The sequence below is a fragment of the Cyprinodon variegatus genome, unplaced genomic scaffold (assembly GCF_000732505.1).
Source record: "Cyprinodon variegatus isolate N-32 unplaced genomic scaffold, C_variegatus-1.0 Scaffold122, whole genome shotgun sequence".
Classification (NCBI taxonomy): Eukaryota; Metazoa; Chordata; class Actinopteri; order Cyprinodontiformes; family Cyprinodontidae; genus Cyprinodon; species Cyprinodon variegatus.
In genome coordinates, this window is record NW_015150575.1 from 149,218 (window position 1) to 168,488 (window position 19,271).

General features: G+C 37.3%; 1 protein-coding gene across 2 annotated transcripts in view; it reads right to left on the minus strand.

Annotated features, from left to right (window-relative positions):
* Positions 1 to 19,271, minus strand: part of LOC107085353 (high affinity cAMP-specific and IBMX-insensitive 3',5'-cyclic phosphodiesterase 8A-like) — a 72,010-nt gene that overhangs the window by 24,530 nt on the left and 28,209 nt on the right. For both annotated transcript variants that reach the window (XM_015375632.1, XM_015375631.1), the window contains one exon: positions 3,716 to 3,772. In XM_015375632.1, the coding sequence (XP_015231118.1) occupies positions 3,716 to 3,742 (27 nt within the window). In that variant the 5' untranslated portion in view covers positions 3,743 to 3,772. The remainder of the gene's footprint in view (positions 1 to 3,715; positions 3,773 to 19,271) is intronic.

Here is a 19,271-nt window from a genome sequence, read left to right on the forward strand (position 1 = left end):
ATTTATACACTTTCAATGGATGAAAGTTTTCAGTAATCTAATGACTTTCTATTTATCTGGAGTAGAAATCTGATTCGAGATAATATAAATTCTTAAAGCAAATTCTCTAAATTAGTATGAAAAGAAGTATAAATTTAAGTCAAATTTGTATTTTTCTTCTCTAGTCAAGAAAAGCTGGTTAAAAGGAGAAATAGGACCACAATTCTAAAAAGTGGCAATAGAAAACAACAGACAGATTAATTTTTTAATGAGATTACTCTTCTCCAATGACACAACATTGTTGTTGTTGAATTTTAACTGTCAAAAATGTTGACTTTAAGATCTAATTATCTATCATGAATGATCCATAGCCTTTAGTCACATAAAAAGTTTGAAAAATTGATGTTATGGTAGAATTAAACAATTAAAACTAATAAACCAACACCCTTATTTAGATAATGTTATGAAAAAATAGGCATAACAAACATAAAAGTTTATTTTACTGTAACGTAAGCATATTAATGGGAAAAAGCAAGTTTAATTGGTAACAGTTTAAATAGTGTTACAAAAGAGTTTAAAATCATTTCTATGCAAGTAAATACTACATAAATAATTCAACCAAAGAAAATTAAGTTTTTGTTCAAATTAAAAAGAATAAGATTACAAATAAATATGAAGGTAAATGGTAGCCCAAATATTGACAAATCCTTTTCGCATAAAACAATAATAATGGGGCCCAGTCACAGCATGTGGGCTTTGAATACACAATTAAGAAAATCTTAAAAAATTACAATTTGAGAGATCAGTATAGGGTACAATCGGAGCACAGGATCAGTAAATCATTAATCCGCATTTTGGGTTTTTTCCTGATGAAGCAACTGGAATTTGGTTAAATGGCTCCAGACTGTTAAATTGAGAGACAGAATCAAGTTAAGAGCTGTCCAAGTCCGTCAGAAGGTTGTAGCAGCGTATGACTCTGGCAAGAGATATGCAGAACCAAGCAAGTTCACTTTTGCAATGTTACAGACACTTACTACTGTTGTGGTGAAAGTGCATGTCTATAAATCACAAAGAGATTACACAGTCTCAACTTTTATAGCGAAATCTAAAGTTTGCCACAAAGAATGTAAACTAAGACCAGGATTTCTGGGATTAAATTTAACTAGACTATTTGGACAGCAACAGGAAAAATGTTCGGCATTAACAAAGCAAATAATTACAAAAAAAAAAAAACTTTATACAAACTATAAAGCATGGAGTTGGGGAGGCTCTGCAGAAGCAGAATTCTACACCATAATCACGTCCCTGTTGTGAAATCATGGGTAAACGAGTTTAAGGTGAAGCCTGGAACAAGACAATGGCCAAAACATTCTAAGAACTGAAAAGGAAGAAACAGAAAGTCAGAGGCTAGGTCAAAGGTCAAATTTTGATCATATGCTTCAGGATTTCTTGAAATGGCAAAAAGCCCACAAAGATTAAAATGAAACTGTATGTCCCCCGAATGATCTTGATTATTTCAAGAGATGTACATGAAAATGGTCACATCATTTAAATATCTTACAGTAAAGAAATCTGATCTCATGCCTTGTTTAACAGGATGACTAAGTGCTGGCAATAATCTGGAAATGCCTTTGAATCAGTTTCAAGAGAAGATATTCAAACTATCAAACAATGAGCCAGGAATTACTGTACGTATGCTAGAGGATTAATGTACAATAACAAGAGAGCTAAAGCAAAAAGGGATTTTGACACCCGAGAGCAACAACAGCTCCCAGCTGTCGTCACTGCGCCCGTCCTCCTATAATCAGCCTACAGTGTGACCCGCAGGCCCAGATTGATCAGGCTCAGCTCTTATTCTTGTGCGTCACAAGTTTTATTGTCCGCCTTGATGATCTATGACCCAATTAGTGGAGGTGGCCTTGACTCCCTGCAGCCCCCCCAGAACCTCATCTCCAACCCCAACAGGTCTGCCAAGGGAATGGCTAAAAGTGCTGCAGTTACCATCAAGCCAGCCATTGAGAGCCAGCTCCCTCTCTGCCACCACGCTTTCATGCAACCCCCCCCCCGCCTTCCCTTCACTTGCGTAAATACTGGACGGGAGATTTAGGCCCGCCTCCCAGAGCAGTGCTGCACTAAGAGTAGATTCATGAGTCACTCTCTCAAACAGACGTCATCTCCGTCTGTTGGCAGGCAGCAGAGTGAATGTAAAGAAAAGGAAGCTTGTTCTGCACGTTTTGCTTTGCGTCGCACCTGTGAGGTTGAGTCAGGACAGAATGACTAGACTGCAAGAATTTGTTGTTTCGACATGGCTCCACGATTTCAGCTAGCTGAAAGTGGACTGAAGAAGAGAGGCAGCGAATCTCTGTCTGACAGAGGTGTTTCAAATGTAAACCATATTCCACATGCTGTAGGAGTATTTTGCCTACAAGCAGGAATAAGTGCACAGGTCATAAATACATCACCTCTGAGTCCTGCAACTATGTTCGGTACGCACGGGGAATTAGATCAGAATTCCACATTGGGATGTTGGGAGGAGAGTCAACATTCCCTCAGAGGCTTTGGACCTGGCTAAAACAGGCCGAGATCAGCTCCTCAAAAACAGATTCACAATGTTTTAATGTGTGACGATTTGTTCTGGATTAAAAATGTTATTTCTAATTTTTCAGAAATGTAAAATAAAGCAGGAACACATCCATGTTATTGAAAGTCGCACTGGAGGGGGAGAAAAAAGTTGGCAAGCATTTGGCAGTGCCTGATCACCCAGTTTAGACAACATTATTGGTGAAAACTGAAAGGGCCCAGCCAGATCCTGTGAGGCGAGAGAAAAGAGGAGGAGTAGAGGAGGAGGGCATGGCAGGATCAGCTGTGAATGACAAAAACAGGAAGGGGATATCTCTCTACCTCGTTTTCCTACCATGGCCACACTCAAGTGCATCAAACAATGAAGTCCAGTTTGTGAGCCCACAATACACAGGATTTTTTCAGAGGGCTTAATTCAGAATAACCCCAGCTGTGTTTTAGTTGGAATAGAAAACAATCAGGAAAAAAACAAAACAAAAAACCCCCAGAAAATTTCAAAAACAGAAAAAAAAAAAATCAATAAATAACCCCACTTCATAAGCAGAGAACAACAATTAGATTCTTGTATATTGTAACCCTAAAGATCAAAGGTATTTCTGTACGGAAAAATGTTTCCTCATCAACTCTATACACATGCTACGATCGAGGTTTAATAACAAATTCACTTTCAAATTGCTTTTAAAATTCCTACAGAGTTGGATTTCCAAGTTTTCTCACAACAGTAGCGACACATGTTGCTGGAACAAACACAAACTGTGTCATGAGCCAGTGAAGGTCAGCGAAGGTCGTGCCTGCAGTGACGAAACTGGTGATCCTCTGTGCAGTTCTTCCAGAACATGCATTGTTCACTATGGTATGTTCCCAGTTTCAAATATTTGGCCACGTTGCCTTGACAGCCCAATGCAGCATTGCACACAACACATCCATTAACAAATTGAGATTCCCTCCTCTCCGTTTACATGTTTCTTAGAGCGAAGAGGCATGTCCTAGATATTCACTATTTACACTAATTTCCCACAAAAGCAGGTTTTAAATATTAATCCTTACAAAAAAAATCTAATGACAATTTGACCAAGTTTAGCTCTAAAACTCTAAAAGTATTCAGCTACTGATAGATACAAGCAATAATTATCTACTGTAGCATTGTTTACAATACCTGAAGTGGGTCTTTAAATAGCTTCATTGGTCCAAACTGCACCTCCGTTAATGTGGTCTGAAAAAAAGGGATAAAAGGGTTAGAAACCAATAAAACCGTTTAAGTATTGGCCTTCTTTTACCTGAATATTCAATTCAATTCAATTCAATTCAGTTTATTTATATAGCGCCAAATTCACAACACATGTCATCTCAAGGCACTTTACTTTACATATTTTGTTATATCAAAGCTCCATGGCTTAAAATCTCTAAAAGTAGAAAAAGGAAAAAATGTTTCATATGCAACAAGAAAAGACAGACTTGATTTCGTTTGGTTGACAAAAAAATATTTTGATTTAATTTGAGAAGATTACTGCTAGTAGGAAGTAATGTTTTAATTAAATAATTTACAGTTGTGTTAAAGGAGTTTTCATATGAAGCAGAAATAATGTATGGATAGAAATGACCATATTTGGTCATGATGGAGGAAACGCAAGCGAGTATTAGCCAATTATTTAACATGGTTGTAGCATTTAAACTTCTATTATAGGTATTTTGTTATCGAATTAAGTATTTATTCTACAAAATAAAACACATTTCCACTTTAAATATCAGCACTACTGTTTATAAAACCTTTAAAAACCAGTATTCATTTATTAGCACGTGCTTCCAAACATCCTGAGTTTTATATTATCTTGTGAAGTTTAATCTTCTGAAAGAAGAGCTGAAATTCTCATAAAGAAAACGTTACCTATTTTCTTTTCTTACCCAAAAAATACCAGGTACCAGATTCAATTAATAAATTCTTGTTGGAGAATAGAAACATTTTGGTAAAAAAAAAAAAAAACAACCCCGGTGTAAAAATATAGAAAACCGCTTCAACAACCAAAGTAGTTGGGTTTTGTCCATGTTTAAGTCGTTCTTTTATATCTTTAAGCATTTTCACATAAATCTTTGTTAAGTTTAATTTATGCAGTAGATCCAAGATCCCATTCTAAGTGATTGGGGGGAGGTGGGGTTTCACAACCCCATCTTTGAGATGTTGTAAAGACCATCTACTTTAGATAGAAACTGCTAAACACAAACCCCTAAAAGCCAGTTCTATAACAACAGTCAAAGAAAACTGGCCAAAACAATCAAAAACATAGGTGCAAATTTATAAACCAAAATAAATCACTGACAAACTTTAAACCTAAGGAATTATCAAACCAACCCTCCTGTCATATGAAAGAGGTTTTTTTAAAAAAAAAAAACAATAAGATGTGTATGCAGGTATTTTACTTCCAGGTAATTCAAGAGAAGTGTCCACTGTTGTTTAGTACCAAACTCTCAAGGACTTGAATGTCACAGAAAATTACAGTTGGGTGCCATATTTACTAGGACCTTGCACCATTACCGTCACTGTTCTTTAGAAATTCAGAAGCTGATATTGCACTAAAAACTGACTGTTATACTAAGCCAGTTCATTACTTTTATATCTAAAAGACTCTGCTGAGCTCTTTAGTTTTGGTAAGCTCCTAAGAGCTATAGGTTGGAGACATCCGACTGAGGCTATTCATCGAAAACATACAAATGTCCTCTGTAAAAATAAATACCATTTAACTTTTAACTGACAGAGAGAAACTATCTTTAACTGACAGACAATATTATAACATAAAAAATAAGTTAGACAGTTAAGCTATAAAAAAGAAACTCTGTAAAGTTAGTTTTGGCCAATTCTGCAGCGATCAGCTGTAAGCTAATCTGATTGGTGTGGTTTATTTCCATTATTTTTGTTTCCAAATTCAGTATTTATTGTCACTGCAATAGTGAAAATGTCACTGAGCATCAAGTATTTCCCTTTCTATCAAATTCTTGTTAGTGATAAAGGCCTTACATTTAATTTCTGCAAATTAAACAAATTGCATCATTTGCCATTGGAAAAAAGGTATCTAAAGATGAAATTTGAACAGTGTGCTGCTAGGTTTTTTCAGGGATGATCTCTGAATTATGCATGTATTAATAAAAAAAACCCTCTCTTATAACATGTAGGAAGCCAAAGTGAAAGCCAGAATTCAGAAAGCCAAGAACACTTTAAAGGAATCAGAGCAATTTTTGTATATCTCCCTTTATTCCCTTTAAAATGAAGAGATTTAGAACCAGCCCATTCCAGAACTCCTAGCGCTGTTGCTACCACAAACACACACAGTTGCTGTGTATAACACCATTCAGTTGATAAATAAGAAAAATGACAAGCAAACAGTGTGAACTGGGCTGAAATCTTGCCAAGCACCATAGAAATGTTGGATCCTTGTATTTATACTGTAAAAGTGACTTGGAGGTCTGTAACCCACTGAAAACTTCCAGCAGAGACACAAACGGACAACCATGGCAACTGCACTCCCAGACGGCCGTGAAGCTGTGTTACACATCCAACAGCACATTAAAGAACAGAACAAAGAGTCCAGATCTACGATGCCAGTCCAAAAACTCCCAGGAAGGAGAAGTTAAATTCAGGCCTGCATCACAATTCTTTAATTAAGCTGAAAAAAATTGTTTGTTTTAAAAATTAGTTTTGCAGGAATATCTTTGCATTTTGAATTATTCACCTTATTTAATCAATAATATAAAAGTACTTAAACATTGACATTTATTTTGATTCGTTCCCATGCAAACAAATTACTTTATAAAGGATTTCAAATTTCTATTAATGACTTTTGAAAAGTAGGAGTTTTATTGCTGAAACAGAAGGATCCCCATTTGTCAAAAGTAAATAGAGATTCTGGCCTAAATGTATGATTTACAAAGCGTGCATCTCTGATTGAATGGGCATTATTACTTAAAGAAACAGTATTCTGATTTCTTTTGTGCTTTTAACACAACATTTCACAACTAATAAAAAAATAAAACTAGTAAAAACCATTTTTTTTAACTAACATGACTTTCATAAGCACCTATTTCTGTCAGCATACAATTTGGTTTCCTTCCTGCTAAACGGGACCCCACTCAGGAGTTAGTAACCATGGCAACCAAAGCCCCACACGGCCCACCATCCCTCTAGAATTCCTCGTCTCCGTAAACAATCTACACGTGAGGGGGAACACAGAGAGGAATTTCTGAGCGTTCCGGGGCCGCAGCAAATCAGTTCTTGCTAAATTGTAAGCCTTTAGAAAGCTCCATGAAGCAACAAAGAGGCATGGAGGTCTGGGTGGGGAGGGGGGTGCAGATTAGCCCTTGGTTGTGGCCAAATTGACGTCATCCTGACACAAGGCTATTTGTTAAAGTTGTCTTCAAACAAGGAGTGTTGAATTGAGATGGCAATGAGCTGGTGCCTAGAGATCATCTGATGCTTCACGGACTGAACAACCTGATCGCATGATAGCCTCATGCTTATGGGAGGGAAGCTACATGGGTTAGAAAAATGCTGGAAACAAAATGAGCTTCCCTTTTTGTCCAGGTAATGTTTCATCTCGGCTCTTTAAAATCATCTCACTAACTTCTGACACAATGATGGTGGAGGCCACAAACCGCTCCTCCTCTGCAGAAGACATGATACACTAAAAGGGATTGGAGACTGAGGAAGTCTCAGCATCCTGATGCCAAAATCTAAATTATGATTCAGCAAAAATATGCAGCAGCTATTCTCAGAACTGAAGTGATCGTATGATCAAATTAAATCATTGATCGTTTTCCTGTGGTAACTCTATGAATATCGGCTAAAGTAGTGATCTTACACAGAAATAACTTCAGTGAGCAGCAAAAACAAAGGATGTGACCTTGTTAGGTTAGTCAGACTCAACAAATAGCTTTGTCTTTTTTGCCATTTTGGAGTTTACATTCAAACTACAGTGTTTTCACATAGTACCCGGCATTCTGACAATATAACCATAGAATGGAAAAGCTATAAGTTGGGGAAATGGTGAAGAACAGGTCCGTGACATATCGAGTTTGAAAATAAAGCCTTGAGCTGACAGCAACCAAGCAAAAGCAGTGTGTGAGACATCACTGTCTCTATGTGGGGACACTACTCTGTCTGGCTTACTAAGACACAGCCCAACTGCAGCTAAGGTTGTGTAACTTGTAGAGCAAGCTTGTCACACACAAAAAACAGAGCTAGAGCAGTCTGCCATCATTTTAGAGAAACATACAGTACGCACACATGCACTGTAATGAATCATTCAGCCAGGCTTTTGCAGCCCAGGACTCAACTAGAGGCAAAGTAAGCAAGGAAGGTAAGAGTGTAAGTAGGCCACGGAGGTGAGAAGCGTGGATGCCTCACATGTAATCCCTGTTCCATCCTCTTATTACACATTACTGAGTTATACCAGCCACACCTGGGATCACACTCTTCAGCATGTATTCGTGTGTGTTCAACAGGACTTGTTATAAGGCAACAAGTTTTTTGGAGCTGCAGGAAAAGTGAGTGTCTGGGGTCAGTGAATGACTACATTTACTTAAAACTGATGAAACTTGCCTTCACTAATATCTTATACTCATACCCTCTAAAATTACAATAATACAAGAATGATGTGAATAATGTAAAAGCCCGAGCAACTTCTAAACATTTTGCATAAACATGCCATATTCAAAATACCTAGAATGCCGGTTTAAAACTAAATAATCTAATTCTGTGCAACAAAGTAATTTCAAAACATTGAATAATAATAATAATAAATAAATAAATAATCTAATAATAATTAATAATAAATACAAAAATTGGGCAGTAGAGTTAGTTAAAACTGACACCCGAGCTTTTAAAACAAGAAGAAATAATATCCTGGAAGGCTTTTGATATATTAAAACAAAACTTTGTTGCTGCAGTACACGGAAGGAGGAAAAGAACTGGCAGATCTGGGCAAATGCAGGAAAAAAAGGGATCTTTAAAACAAAGGATTTTTGAAAAGGCCATGTAGTGTATGGTATAAGCATGTAATAACAGGTCTGGATTTCTTTTGCATAAATTGGTGCATCCATTCAGCGTGGTATGATATTAACTTCTCAGCAGATTACAGTGATGAACATGGACTTGATAAAACAGTGAACCCATATTATCAGATGACATTGCTTAATAAATCAAAACTGACTGTGGAAACTAGGCTGGACCTAAAAGAGACATTCTGTCATTCCACTCATGGTTCCATAGGGTTTTTTTTATTATAATTTTCAACTAAAATGCATCAGGAATTTAGAGTCCAGTTCTTTTTCTCCAGCCTGGCTAAAACGCCTCTGACTTTGTCTCTAGTTCCGGTGGTTAAATTGAAGAATAGATTTCTAGAAAATGTCTTGGAAATATCTGCATTTAAAAAGGCATGCATTTTTTTAAACAAAAAATAGGCATTACTTGAAATTAAAGTGATTGTATAAAAACATGAATACACCCTTCCAAATACAAGTGAATTTCTTCTCAACTGAATGCTTTTATTAACCACCAAACAAGCATATTGTATAATTCTGGATGGATATATTACTATTTTTCTTGGGAGAGTAATTGAAAATAGTTTCTAATAACTTAATAGTCTGTAAAAAAAACTTTCAATGGGGTTCACATTGAAGCCATTCTAATGCTTCGTTCAGAGAGCATGCAATAGAAGCAGCAGAAGCAGCTGGTTAACATGCAAATTCAATGGTCGACGCGCATCAAGGCCCATCCAAAGGTCCCGCAGCACATTTCGAGCAACAGGAGCAGCGCATCCTGATGCATCTGAACAAGCATCTCATGAGCATCTGACACACCTGATGCTCTTCCCAGTTGGAAAAATGTAACTTCTGCTGTTCGACGTACCACATCAACCAATCAGAGAAGCTGATCTGGAAGCTGGCAGTGAGACAGACACAGAACTGCTGATGCATAGCGCTTTGGTCAGTCTTCTGAAGCAGTTTATTATTGCCTAAATTAACTTAAAATGTTGAACTTGCGAGCAAAATATGTTCGCTTATTATTCTGATGTGTGCAGTTTGGATTAAGTAAATGAAAACCACTAATATCTCCTTCCAGCTACCATAAACAGTAGTGGAAGAGGTGACCGGGCCAGAGGCAGCTGTTACTGGGGATTTCCAGTGACAGTGCACCGCAGGTGTACAGAGGATTCGTGCTGGTCTGACAGCGAAATAATATTTGAAGGAAGGATCGTAATCCTGATAAACTTACTGCACAGATGCTGTTTTGAGGTGAACTTTCTCACTTATGAACATGTTAAAACCACAAGACTTTAATATTTATTAAAGTCTTGAACCTATTTATTTGGATTTATTGAACAAATAAATTATTTATTCAATAAATAAATCATAAATAGATCAGATCGTTTTCTGCACATGCCTAGATATTTCTGATATCGGAGCATTTATCGTTATTGAGGTAAAACTGCCCAATTTATCGTGATATCGATTTGTGGTCACATCGCCTTGCCCCAGACCATACTAAGGTAGATATTCAAAGTCCATTCTAGGGTCCTAAATGAACTCCTGCATAGGTAAGTGCATTCCAAGGTTTTTAAGTTAAAGCACAGTGCTGAGCAAGAGAGAAGCCCATGGCGGAATGTTTGTAGGAGTCAAGTCAAGACTTTCAAATTTCAAAGCATTTCATCATCTGCTGATCATGGATGTAGATGTAGAAAAAAAAAAAGTATGACATTATGAAAATGGAACACTATATATTTAACTTCACTTCAATCGAACATTTAGACAGTTGAAAAAAGAACAATGATCTAAAACAAACACAAGTGGTTTTGTAAGGGATAAAGCTGGTTAATTATGAACTTTTTGAGTGGCTCTGACCTCAATCTCCTTATAATGTAAGGCTTTGCTTTAAGGCTTGGTATGTTCCAAGAAAGCAACCAATGTAAATAAAGTTCACCAATTCTTTCCAGAAGAGTCGTTAAATATGCAGTCTTGGTTAAACTTGGGGTCCATTTCAGCCTCGCAACTTTTAAATTATGTAGGTAGTCTTTTTGGCAATCCCTGTACTTTTTGAGCAATTGTTGACATTGTTGGGTTTAGAGTCTGGTAACCAAAAGCGGAAGTGTGGTATTGCTGCTGGTTGTTAAATCTAATGTTGATAACACTTACAACATTAAATCTGCCACTAAAGATGAAAAGCTTTTTTCATCCAATGAATGAGCGGTTGACCCGATCATAAAACTGGCCGACCAAGAAACTGCAGACCCGGCTCTGCTTAAACCACAAACTGTAGCTAAAATTAAGAAATAAACTGGCTTTCCTAAGATGATGGTAAAGAAGAAACGTTACAGCAAGGATAGATGAACACCAAAAATAAATCTCTTTACCTTTCCACCAAGAAAATATCTAAGCCTATCAAGCCTAATAGTTGAGTAAAACAAATTCTTACGTCCAAAATTCACCAGAGCTGCTTCTTTGTCTAATCAATCGAATCAGGCAAAAATATAAACATTATTACAAGTTTGAAACAAAAAGTTCTTGTTATATCAGCACTTCATTTAAATCTACCAAGAAACTATCGGCAAATCCAAAACATAGATTTGAGTAACTGTCCTTTAGACCGTATCTTGATTTTAACTGTTCAGCTGTAACTGCAGCAAAAGCAAAAACTCTTTCCTGTATCTTAACAGCTCAATACATGAATAGTGAATCATTTGAAAAGATATTTTATCCCATGAGAGAGAAAAGGTTTTTCTGCCTGTTAAGGTTGTTTCAATTTCTTGATAGAATGTACAATAGAGTGATCCCACAGCGATAGGGGCTGTCTTTAGTCCACTGCTGCCCTAATTTAACATGTTTAATGCATTTACTTGGTTAAGTTGCTTCTGACCCTATATCCTGCTCGCCATGCATATATGGCCGTATACGTGTCCTCCTCCTGCTCTCCTCACGCCTGTCAGCTCCTCGCCCTCACGCCCGTAGACCCACACACACACACACATACTACACCACACACAGTGGGAGAGCGGCTTTCCACTAAAGTGAAAAACAGGAAATTGGATGACATTGTTCGGTGCGCCAACGTCAGCAGTGAGAGATAGAAAGAGTAAACAGCTTCCTCCACCCAAGTGCTGGGATGCGGATGCAGGGAATCTTGGGATACCTACAATGCTCCAACTTCGAAGGAACTGCAGGATCTTCATGTTTTCCGACGAGCTCCAGATCCCACCCTGTGACGCAGCTTTTCTCAGAATTTCATGCACTAAAAAGCTCAACAGATACCATGCAAATTGATTTTGCTGTTGCAAAAGAGTGTTGTTCTGACAACAAAATCAGGGGAAGCTTGCATGTGTCTTTTGACTCCATGTGTACGTTTGGATTTAAAAATGTGAATCAAATAGAGATGAATCAATGTTCTTGATTAGTTCCGATTAAGCCGGCAGTCCCAGCCACAGGTGTGGATGCACACCGTGTCCCAGACAGGCAGGCAGGCAGGCCAGACTGTGGCTCTCAAACACACCGAACTAAGTGATGAGCTGAGTGCCACCGAGCGACACATCAGCTCCAACGCACACGGAGCTACTCCAAAATTCTATCAACCTTCCCATGCGGTGTGTGATACCTCAAAGGGAATAATTCACTTTCAAGCTCTGCCACTTAAATATGCTGCCCATAGATCTGCTGTGAACTTTAAGAGCACAAACGGTCAAATGGGAAGCAGAATGATGATCTTTGTGGTTGAAGGTTAAATTCACAGAGAAACTATTTTTTTATCCTTTATATCAAAATACTACATTTAGTAAGTCAATCAGGGGAAAAGTGCGACATGCTAACTTTAAATAATCAAGTTCTAAATTTATTCTGTGCTAATGTTCACTTACATTGGTGCACTACTGAAATTCTTAAATATTTTGATACAAAGGATCAATAAGGTACCCATTTAACCAGGGGCAAAGGGTTAAATATTCACGCTTAAATTTTCTTTTTCAGCTTTTTCTAAAATAAAAGAGGTACTGTACCAGCAACCTTAGAGTAAGTTGTTGAATCTCACTAATCCTATATTCAATACTATATATCATCTGTAAATTTAAAAAAATACAATTAGTTAAAGACAGACAGACAGACAGACAGAAAGAAAGAAAAAAAGACCTTTACAAAAAGACTGTTACCTTGGTATATTCTTATAAAATGAGAGCCAACATGCACAAGGTTGGGACAACTGAGAACTATTATACCACCAACTACTAGGATGAATAGAAATATAAATCAAAACCTGAAATTTAATGCGAAGAAGATCTTCAGTAAGATTATGCAAACTCTGGAAATAGGGGTTGTTCTTCTATTGTGCTTTTGCACCTTTACACATATTTCCTTTGAGTCATGGTGCCGGTCAAAGGAAAACATCTCCTGGGATTTTCATAGAAGAAATGAAGAGCTAAGAGTCGGCAAATTAAAACTGAGTCACAGAATTTTTGGGGTAAGAGTTACCTCAACAGATAAGCACAATGGTGGCACCATAATCATCTGGGTTTGTGTTGCATCCCTTGAGGAAGTTTTTCTTTTTAATCATCCAGTATATTTTATAGATGAAACATCTCACCATTGGTCAAAAGTGGTGGGCGGTAAGGGCCTTCAAGACCTTCACTGCTGGCCTAAAACAATCAGAAACACTAACCTACACGTGTGTATATATATATATATATATATATATATATATATATATATATATATATATATATATACACACATATATATACGCAAGGGATAAGGAGTAAATTAGGTTGATTGGTGACCACTGAAGGCCTAGGTACCATACACAATGCCTGTCACTGTTGGTCAATGAACTCAATATGAAACCTTAACTACCACATTACAAAAAAAGTTTACTCAAATACACAATTGTCCAATTCAATGGTAAAAACATAGCTTAAGGTTTTAACATGACTTCTAATAATTTTTATTATCACCTAACAAAGGTTTGCTAAAACAAATGACAGAGAAGCTTTAAAACTGCATTACAATGCTGTGAAAATTCAGAACGTAATAAGAGTGTTAGAAGATGGATGGATGGATGGATATAAACGTAAATGTTAAAAATTAAAAGGAATTACAGAAATGTATTTCATGACAACGCTGGAACCTCACACTGCTCCCCGGGCGCCACACAATGGCAGCCTACTGCTCCCCTAGGGGATGGGTTAAACGTAGAGAGTTCATTTCATTGCTGTGTACTTCTAACAGTTTAATGACAATAAAAGCTGGAGAAAAAAAAGAAAACAGTCACTGCTCTCACTCTATATAATCTGTGTCAACATAAGGATATGGGCACCTAAGTATTTTACAAAAATGGAGGTTAAGTGATTACAAAAATGTTACTCAACAACTTAGTACTCGTATAGTTATAGTTTTATTAAAGTAGCGAAACATAAGGAGTATAAAATTACACACAGGTTTTGATATTGTCATATAAGCGTTAAAGTAAATTACGGGACTGTATACATGTTGGAATACTGTGAAGTACTTTCACTGGCAAAATACTGTTTATTATGTTCAATTGACCTCAAAATGGTGCAACAGGCTAAAAAGGCAGACAATAACATTAGAACAATGAAGCTTGTTTACACATCCGAAGCCTCACCAAACACAGACATACACGTGTCTGTGTTTGGTGTGACTATATATATTAGGTTTAGCGGGGAAACAGTCACTGGTATGCCGTTTCTACGAATAGGAGCAATGGGGACAGAAGGATTGATACCTGCATGTGTCTGAATGCTGCAGCATAATGCTGGTAGGTATAGGTCCAGTCAAGATAAACTGACTTCTCTTGCAAAAGAGAGAGAGGTGTACAGGTTGTTCTGATATAACTTTTCCATTTCCGATACGATACCGATATTGCATCTTTGAGTGTTTACTGATATTGACCCAATACGATATTAGCATGAATAACATAATATCTGTATTACGAACAGAATAAAAGGCATATGCGAGAGTTCTTCTGATATATTATGATTTGGTCATTATTGAACAACTTACATAAAATGTCGTATGGTGAAGGTCAGGACATACCTTTTTTTTTTTTTTACATCATTCTATCAATTCATATCTAGCAAAAAAACTGAAAACGGCACATATATTCAGAGGCTTGGTGGATGTCGGAATTACTTGCTATTAATCTGTTAAGAAATATAGAATAGATAGAATGATGTGAAAAAAAATCTGATGAAAATACCTGCAATAACTTTTACTTATGATGGGCATAGGTCAGGTTGTTAAACATATCTCAAATCACTAAAACAAGCAAAAAGCTGTAAATGGGACCTATGGTGAGGGCCAATGAGCCACCCTCTAGGGGCATGGTAAAAATTTAAAATGTTTTTTTTTTTAGACATATTATGAATCAAATAATGGGAAAAACTTTAATTCGCAAGGTCTTTAAAGAATTTGCATTTTTTGAACAGCCCTAATAACATACTATGATAGAAAGGGCTTTATTCAGTATTATGATGTAGTTAGCAATGGTCAACCACAATAGTTATGAGAACAACTTACCCAGTCTGTTACATTAGGGCCGACGTGGCTTCAAAATCACAATTTTCCTAATATAATAAAAAAAGTGAAATGATAAACACTACTTTCAAAAACTAGCTTTAATTTCAACCATCACCTGAGGGAGGTGACCCAAATTTAAAGGTGCTGGAGAAGATCTTGGAAAAACAGTTCCACCAGGCTATATTTTTGAACATACACAACCATGCCTCTCCCTTCAGACCATCCCTCGAACCACGCCTTCAAAACACATGGACACGCATGCTGTCTGCAGCGCGTCTAGAGCAGCAGGAGCTTCTGAGCAGTGATGATGCAGAGCGCTATGATCACTCCTCTGAAACAGTTTATTAACGCCTAAATTAACTTAAAATGCCGTAATCAGCAGGCATAATGTTCATTTTTATTATCCTGGTGCCTGCAGTTTGGATTACGTAAATGAAAATCGCCTTCCAGCCGCCGTGGCCAACCGCAAGGAGGCAACCAGGCCAGAGGCTGCTGTTGAATGGGATTCCAACGACAGCGCACCGCCGGTGTACCTGGGTCTGAGCGGCTCCGACAGAAATGATAATTGAAGGCAGGATGGTAATCTGGATGAACTGACTGCACTGACGATGTTTTCAGGTGGACTGTCTCACTTCAAAATAGATTCAAGCAACCCACTGATCAGAGCAGATATAGTTGCCATTGTTACAGGCAAAGAAAGGATAGGGTAGCTCCGCCCAACGCGCATCAGACCCACTTTTTCCACTGCGCAGCTAGGGCAGCAAAGATAGGGTGACCAGACTTCCTCTTTTTCACGGACATGTCCTACTTTTCAGCCCTAGAAAAAGGTCCGGGGGGGATTTTAAAATCGTGCGGGATTTTGGTCGACTACAGTGCAGCACGTAGTCGAAACAGGGAGCCAGCGGAGGACCGAGTGACTGAACCTGACCTGGTAACAGTAGCCTGGACACCTGCATCCCTGTGCTTCCCCCAGCCCCTCTCCTCCGGCTGAAGACTCGGGTCTCATGGCTCTTTGCTGAGGTTCGGTCCAGTCAGCGGCCCAGCAGTCACTAGCCCCCATCCCCAAGATGCTTCAGCCGCACATCAGAACTTGTACAAGCATCAAGCTTTTGCTGCTCTTGGTGCTTTAAGTGTGAATGTAGCATAACATGGGCTATCTTCCAGCTATGGCATCCTGCACAAGCATTGAGGGGTCGATTCGTTCATGTGTCAGGGTACGTACAGGAGCGAGGGACAAGCAGACGACCATGATTGACATGTCAGGAACCAATCGTGTACAACGGACCATCTTTTATGATTGATTGGGGGTATTCATTGATTTCTCACTGTAGCGGGGACCATTTATTTTAGTTTCACTTCTATCACCTTCTATTTCACTGCTTGCTAAGTGGCTGTGGGGAGATCTTTAAGCTGCATGGCAAAAAATGCCTCAGAATAGATCTCCTACCGCACCTTTTAAGGACAAGAAAATTCAAGCTGTAAAACAAGCTCGTAAAATATTTCTGTTTCACAATAAACAATGAAAATATTACACAGTAAATCTGTGCAGATAGTGGTGATAATCATTTATCAGTTAATAGAAAAAAATCTGCGAACAAAACCTGACGAAGTAATGCCCCTCTAAGATATGGAAGCCCAGCAAGTGCATCGGTGGAAAAAGAAATCCAGATTTTTGAAAAAATAAACCGCAATAAACAGAAGACTGGAAAAATCAATTAAAAATGATTAAAAATGACCAACAATAAGTGGGAATGCTTATGCATTCCCACTTATTGTTGGTTACTTTTTATTTTTCTGACTCTAACTAGTCCCGCGGTTTTCAACCGATTTCAACAATTTTGGTATCAAAACGTTCAGCTTGTGCCGGAGAATTATGCTATGTCTTTCGGTAAAGACATTTTTCTAGTTTTCGCGATATTCAGCTTTTTCTGCGTTTTTTTTGCTTTTGAGAGCTCTGCTCTACCATAGAGCTTCATGTTATTTAAGGAGGCCAGCTTTCCTTGCCTTCGCCCGCATAAGCCGCTCCCTGTCCCATGAAAAAACTCAGTACGACCAGCTTGGGGCCAAATATAGCAGGGCCAGCTTGTTTAAGGTTGTTATAAAGAATTGGGAAAATTAACCAGATCCACCTCCTCCCACTTATTTCAAGTCAAAACATAAAGGTTGTATGGCAGGAATCATTCAGACACTGGCTTGGTCGAACGTAATGCTTACCAAATTGCAGCTTTTGTGTATCAGCACACTGTCAACTCTGTCACCATGAGTATTTATAAGCTTCCAAGCTTTTCAGGGTTTGGCATTACTGTCTACCACAGCAGACTCAACAAAGTTCTTTTTTATGAGAAAAAAATAAGAATGCACCCACTTCAGGGTCATAGCTCGATACTGTAAATCAATACTAATTTTATTTAGAGATGGGTAGTAACTAGTTACATTTGCTCCGTTACATTTACTTATGTTTTTGGAAAAAAATTATACTTTTAGAGGTAGTTTTAAAGCATTGTACTTTTTTACTTTTATTTGAGAAAAAAGTGATAAAGTATTAACTTTTTCATGAGTAAAATCTCTGGCTCCTCTGCACCGACACTAACTTAACTTAATAAAAACCAGCTTTTTTAGACAAATGTCCATTAAGGAGAAATACTTTCTGTTTTTTTATATAGTCAAGGGTTAATTGTTTAATGAAATTTTCCATCTGCTAAGTCTGCCGTTTCATTTAGAGGTCAAGTGAAAATACTGTCGCTTGGATAGAATTGCTCATTCTACAGGTTTGTTGTTGTGTCTGTGGAACCGTTTTCAGTTCCCTATGAAATATTCAAAACAAAAAGTTTAATTTGAATTATTTTGAATGTATCTTTGTACCTGAATTGCGGCGTCTGAATTAGGGACTCTCTTTGATGTTAAAAATTTGATGTTGAAACCAACAGGCTGATGCAAGCAAAGACAAAGGTATATTCTCAATACACTCTGAGAATGAAGCTATAAATGCTTTGATGCTTGAAAAATAACTGAAGTTTAACTTTTGACTCAGCTATCGCTTCAATTATTAATATGTTTCTTGAGTGAATACCTAAACAGAGCATTTTTGTGGTATTCTCTTGCATCGAGAAAACAATACTTGGCAATTTTTATGATGACTTACACTTACAGTATTTGTGGTCACCATCCCGCTGCATTGGCCTTAATGCATGCTAAATTCACAGCAGCATCTTTTTTTGTGAAAACAGTATGGAAGGCTAAATATGTCATGGAAAATGTTTTTTTTTTTAATATGTAATGAATAACTGCACCATTTAATCATAAATCTAAAATTATCAAAATAATGTACCAATATCACATGCAAAACTAAATAAGTAAATTTGCCATCAAATAATGAAACATACATTTGAAATCATAGCATAAAAAAAAACTTACTTTACATATATATTCAATTATCGCATTCTTTATTTATCAATATTGAGACATCTGAGTGGCAAACATTATGATTATGGAATCACCCAATTCAGAGGAAATGACTAGTTTTGTCATGTCTGTGATCTGCTTTTTTCTACAAATTTAAACAATATATATATACATACATATATAACACAATTTAGAGAAGCTAATTAACCTAAATTCTTTTTTGGTCAGCCGGAGCACCCGGAGAGAACCCATGATATGAATATAAAGAATATATATAGATATATATCTATACATATCTATCTATCGATCGATAATTTTCGTATCGCTCCCATTTCTTAACTGTTTGATGTACAAAGATGAATCTTCAGACCCTTCTAGCACTCACATTGAAGGAATTCTTTCAATATCATTTATGGTTTAGCTGTTTAGCTGACTTGTTCGGGCATAGGAAAACATTGATTCTGAGAAAAATCCTCATACTCAGAAAAAACACATTTTTACATCGTCACCGTGGCCAAATAGTTTTTAGTAGAAACATGAAAGTTGGCACAGTCGAAGCTGAAGGATGGCTGACGCCAACAGTGAAAGAATTTTTTGAATACCTTTTACGGTTTTGGCTCACCGCTCGTTTGTTCGCAGGGGAAGTTTTGCTTTAGGGAGTTCTGTTCTACCATGGAACTCCATGTTATTTAATGAGACCAGCAGGATTTATAAACCTTTATATTTCTCCTTCCCATTAAGGCTGAGAA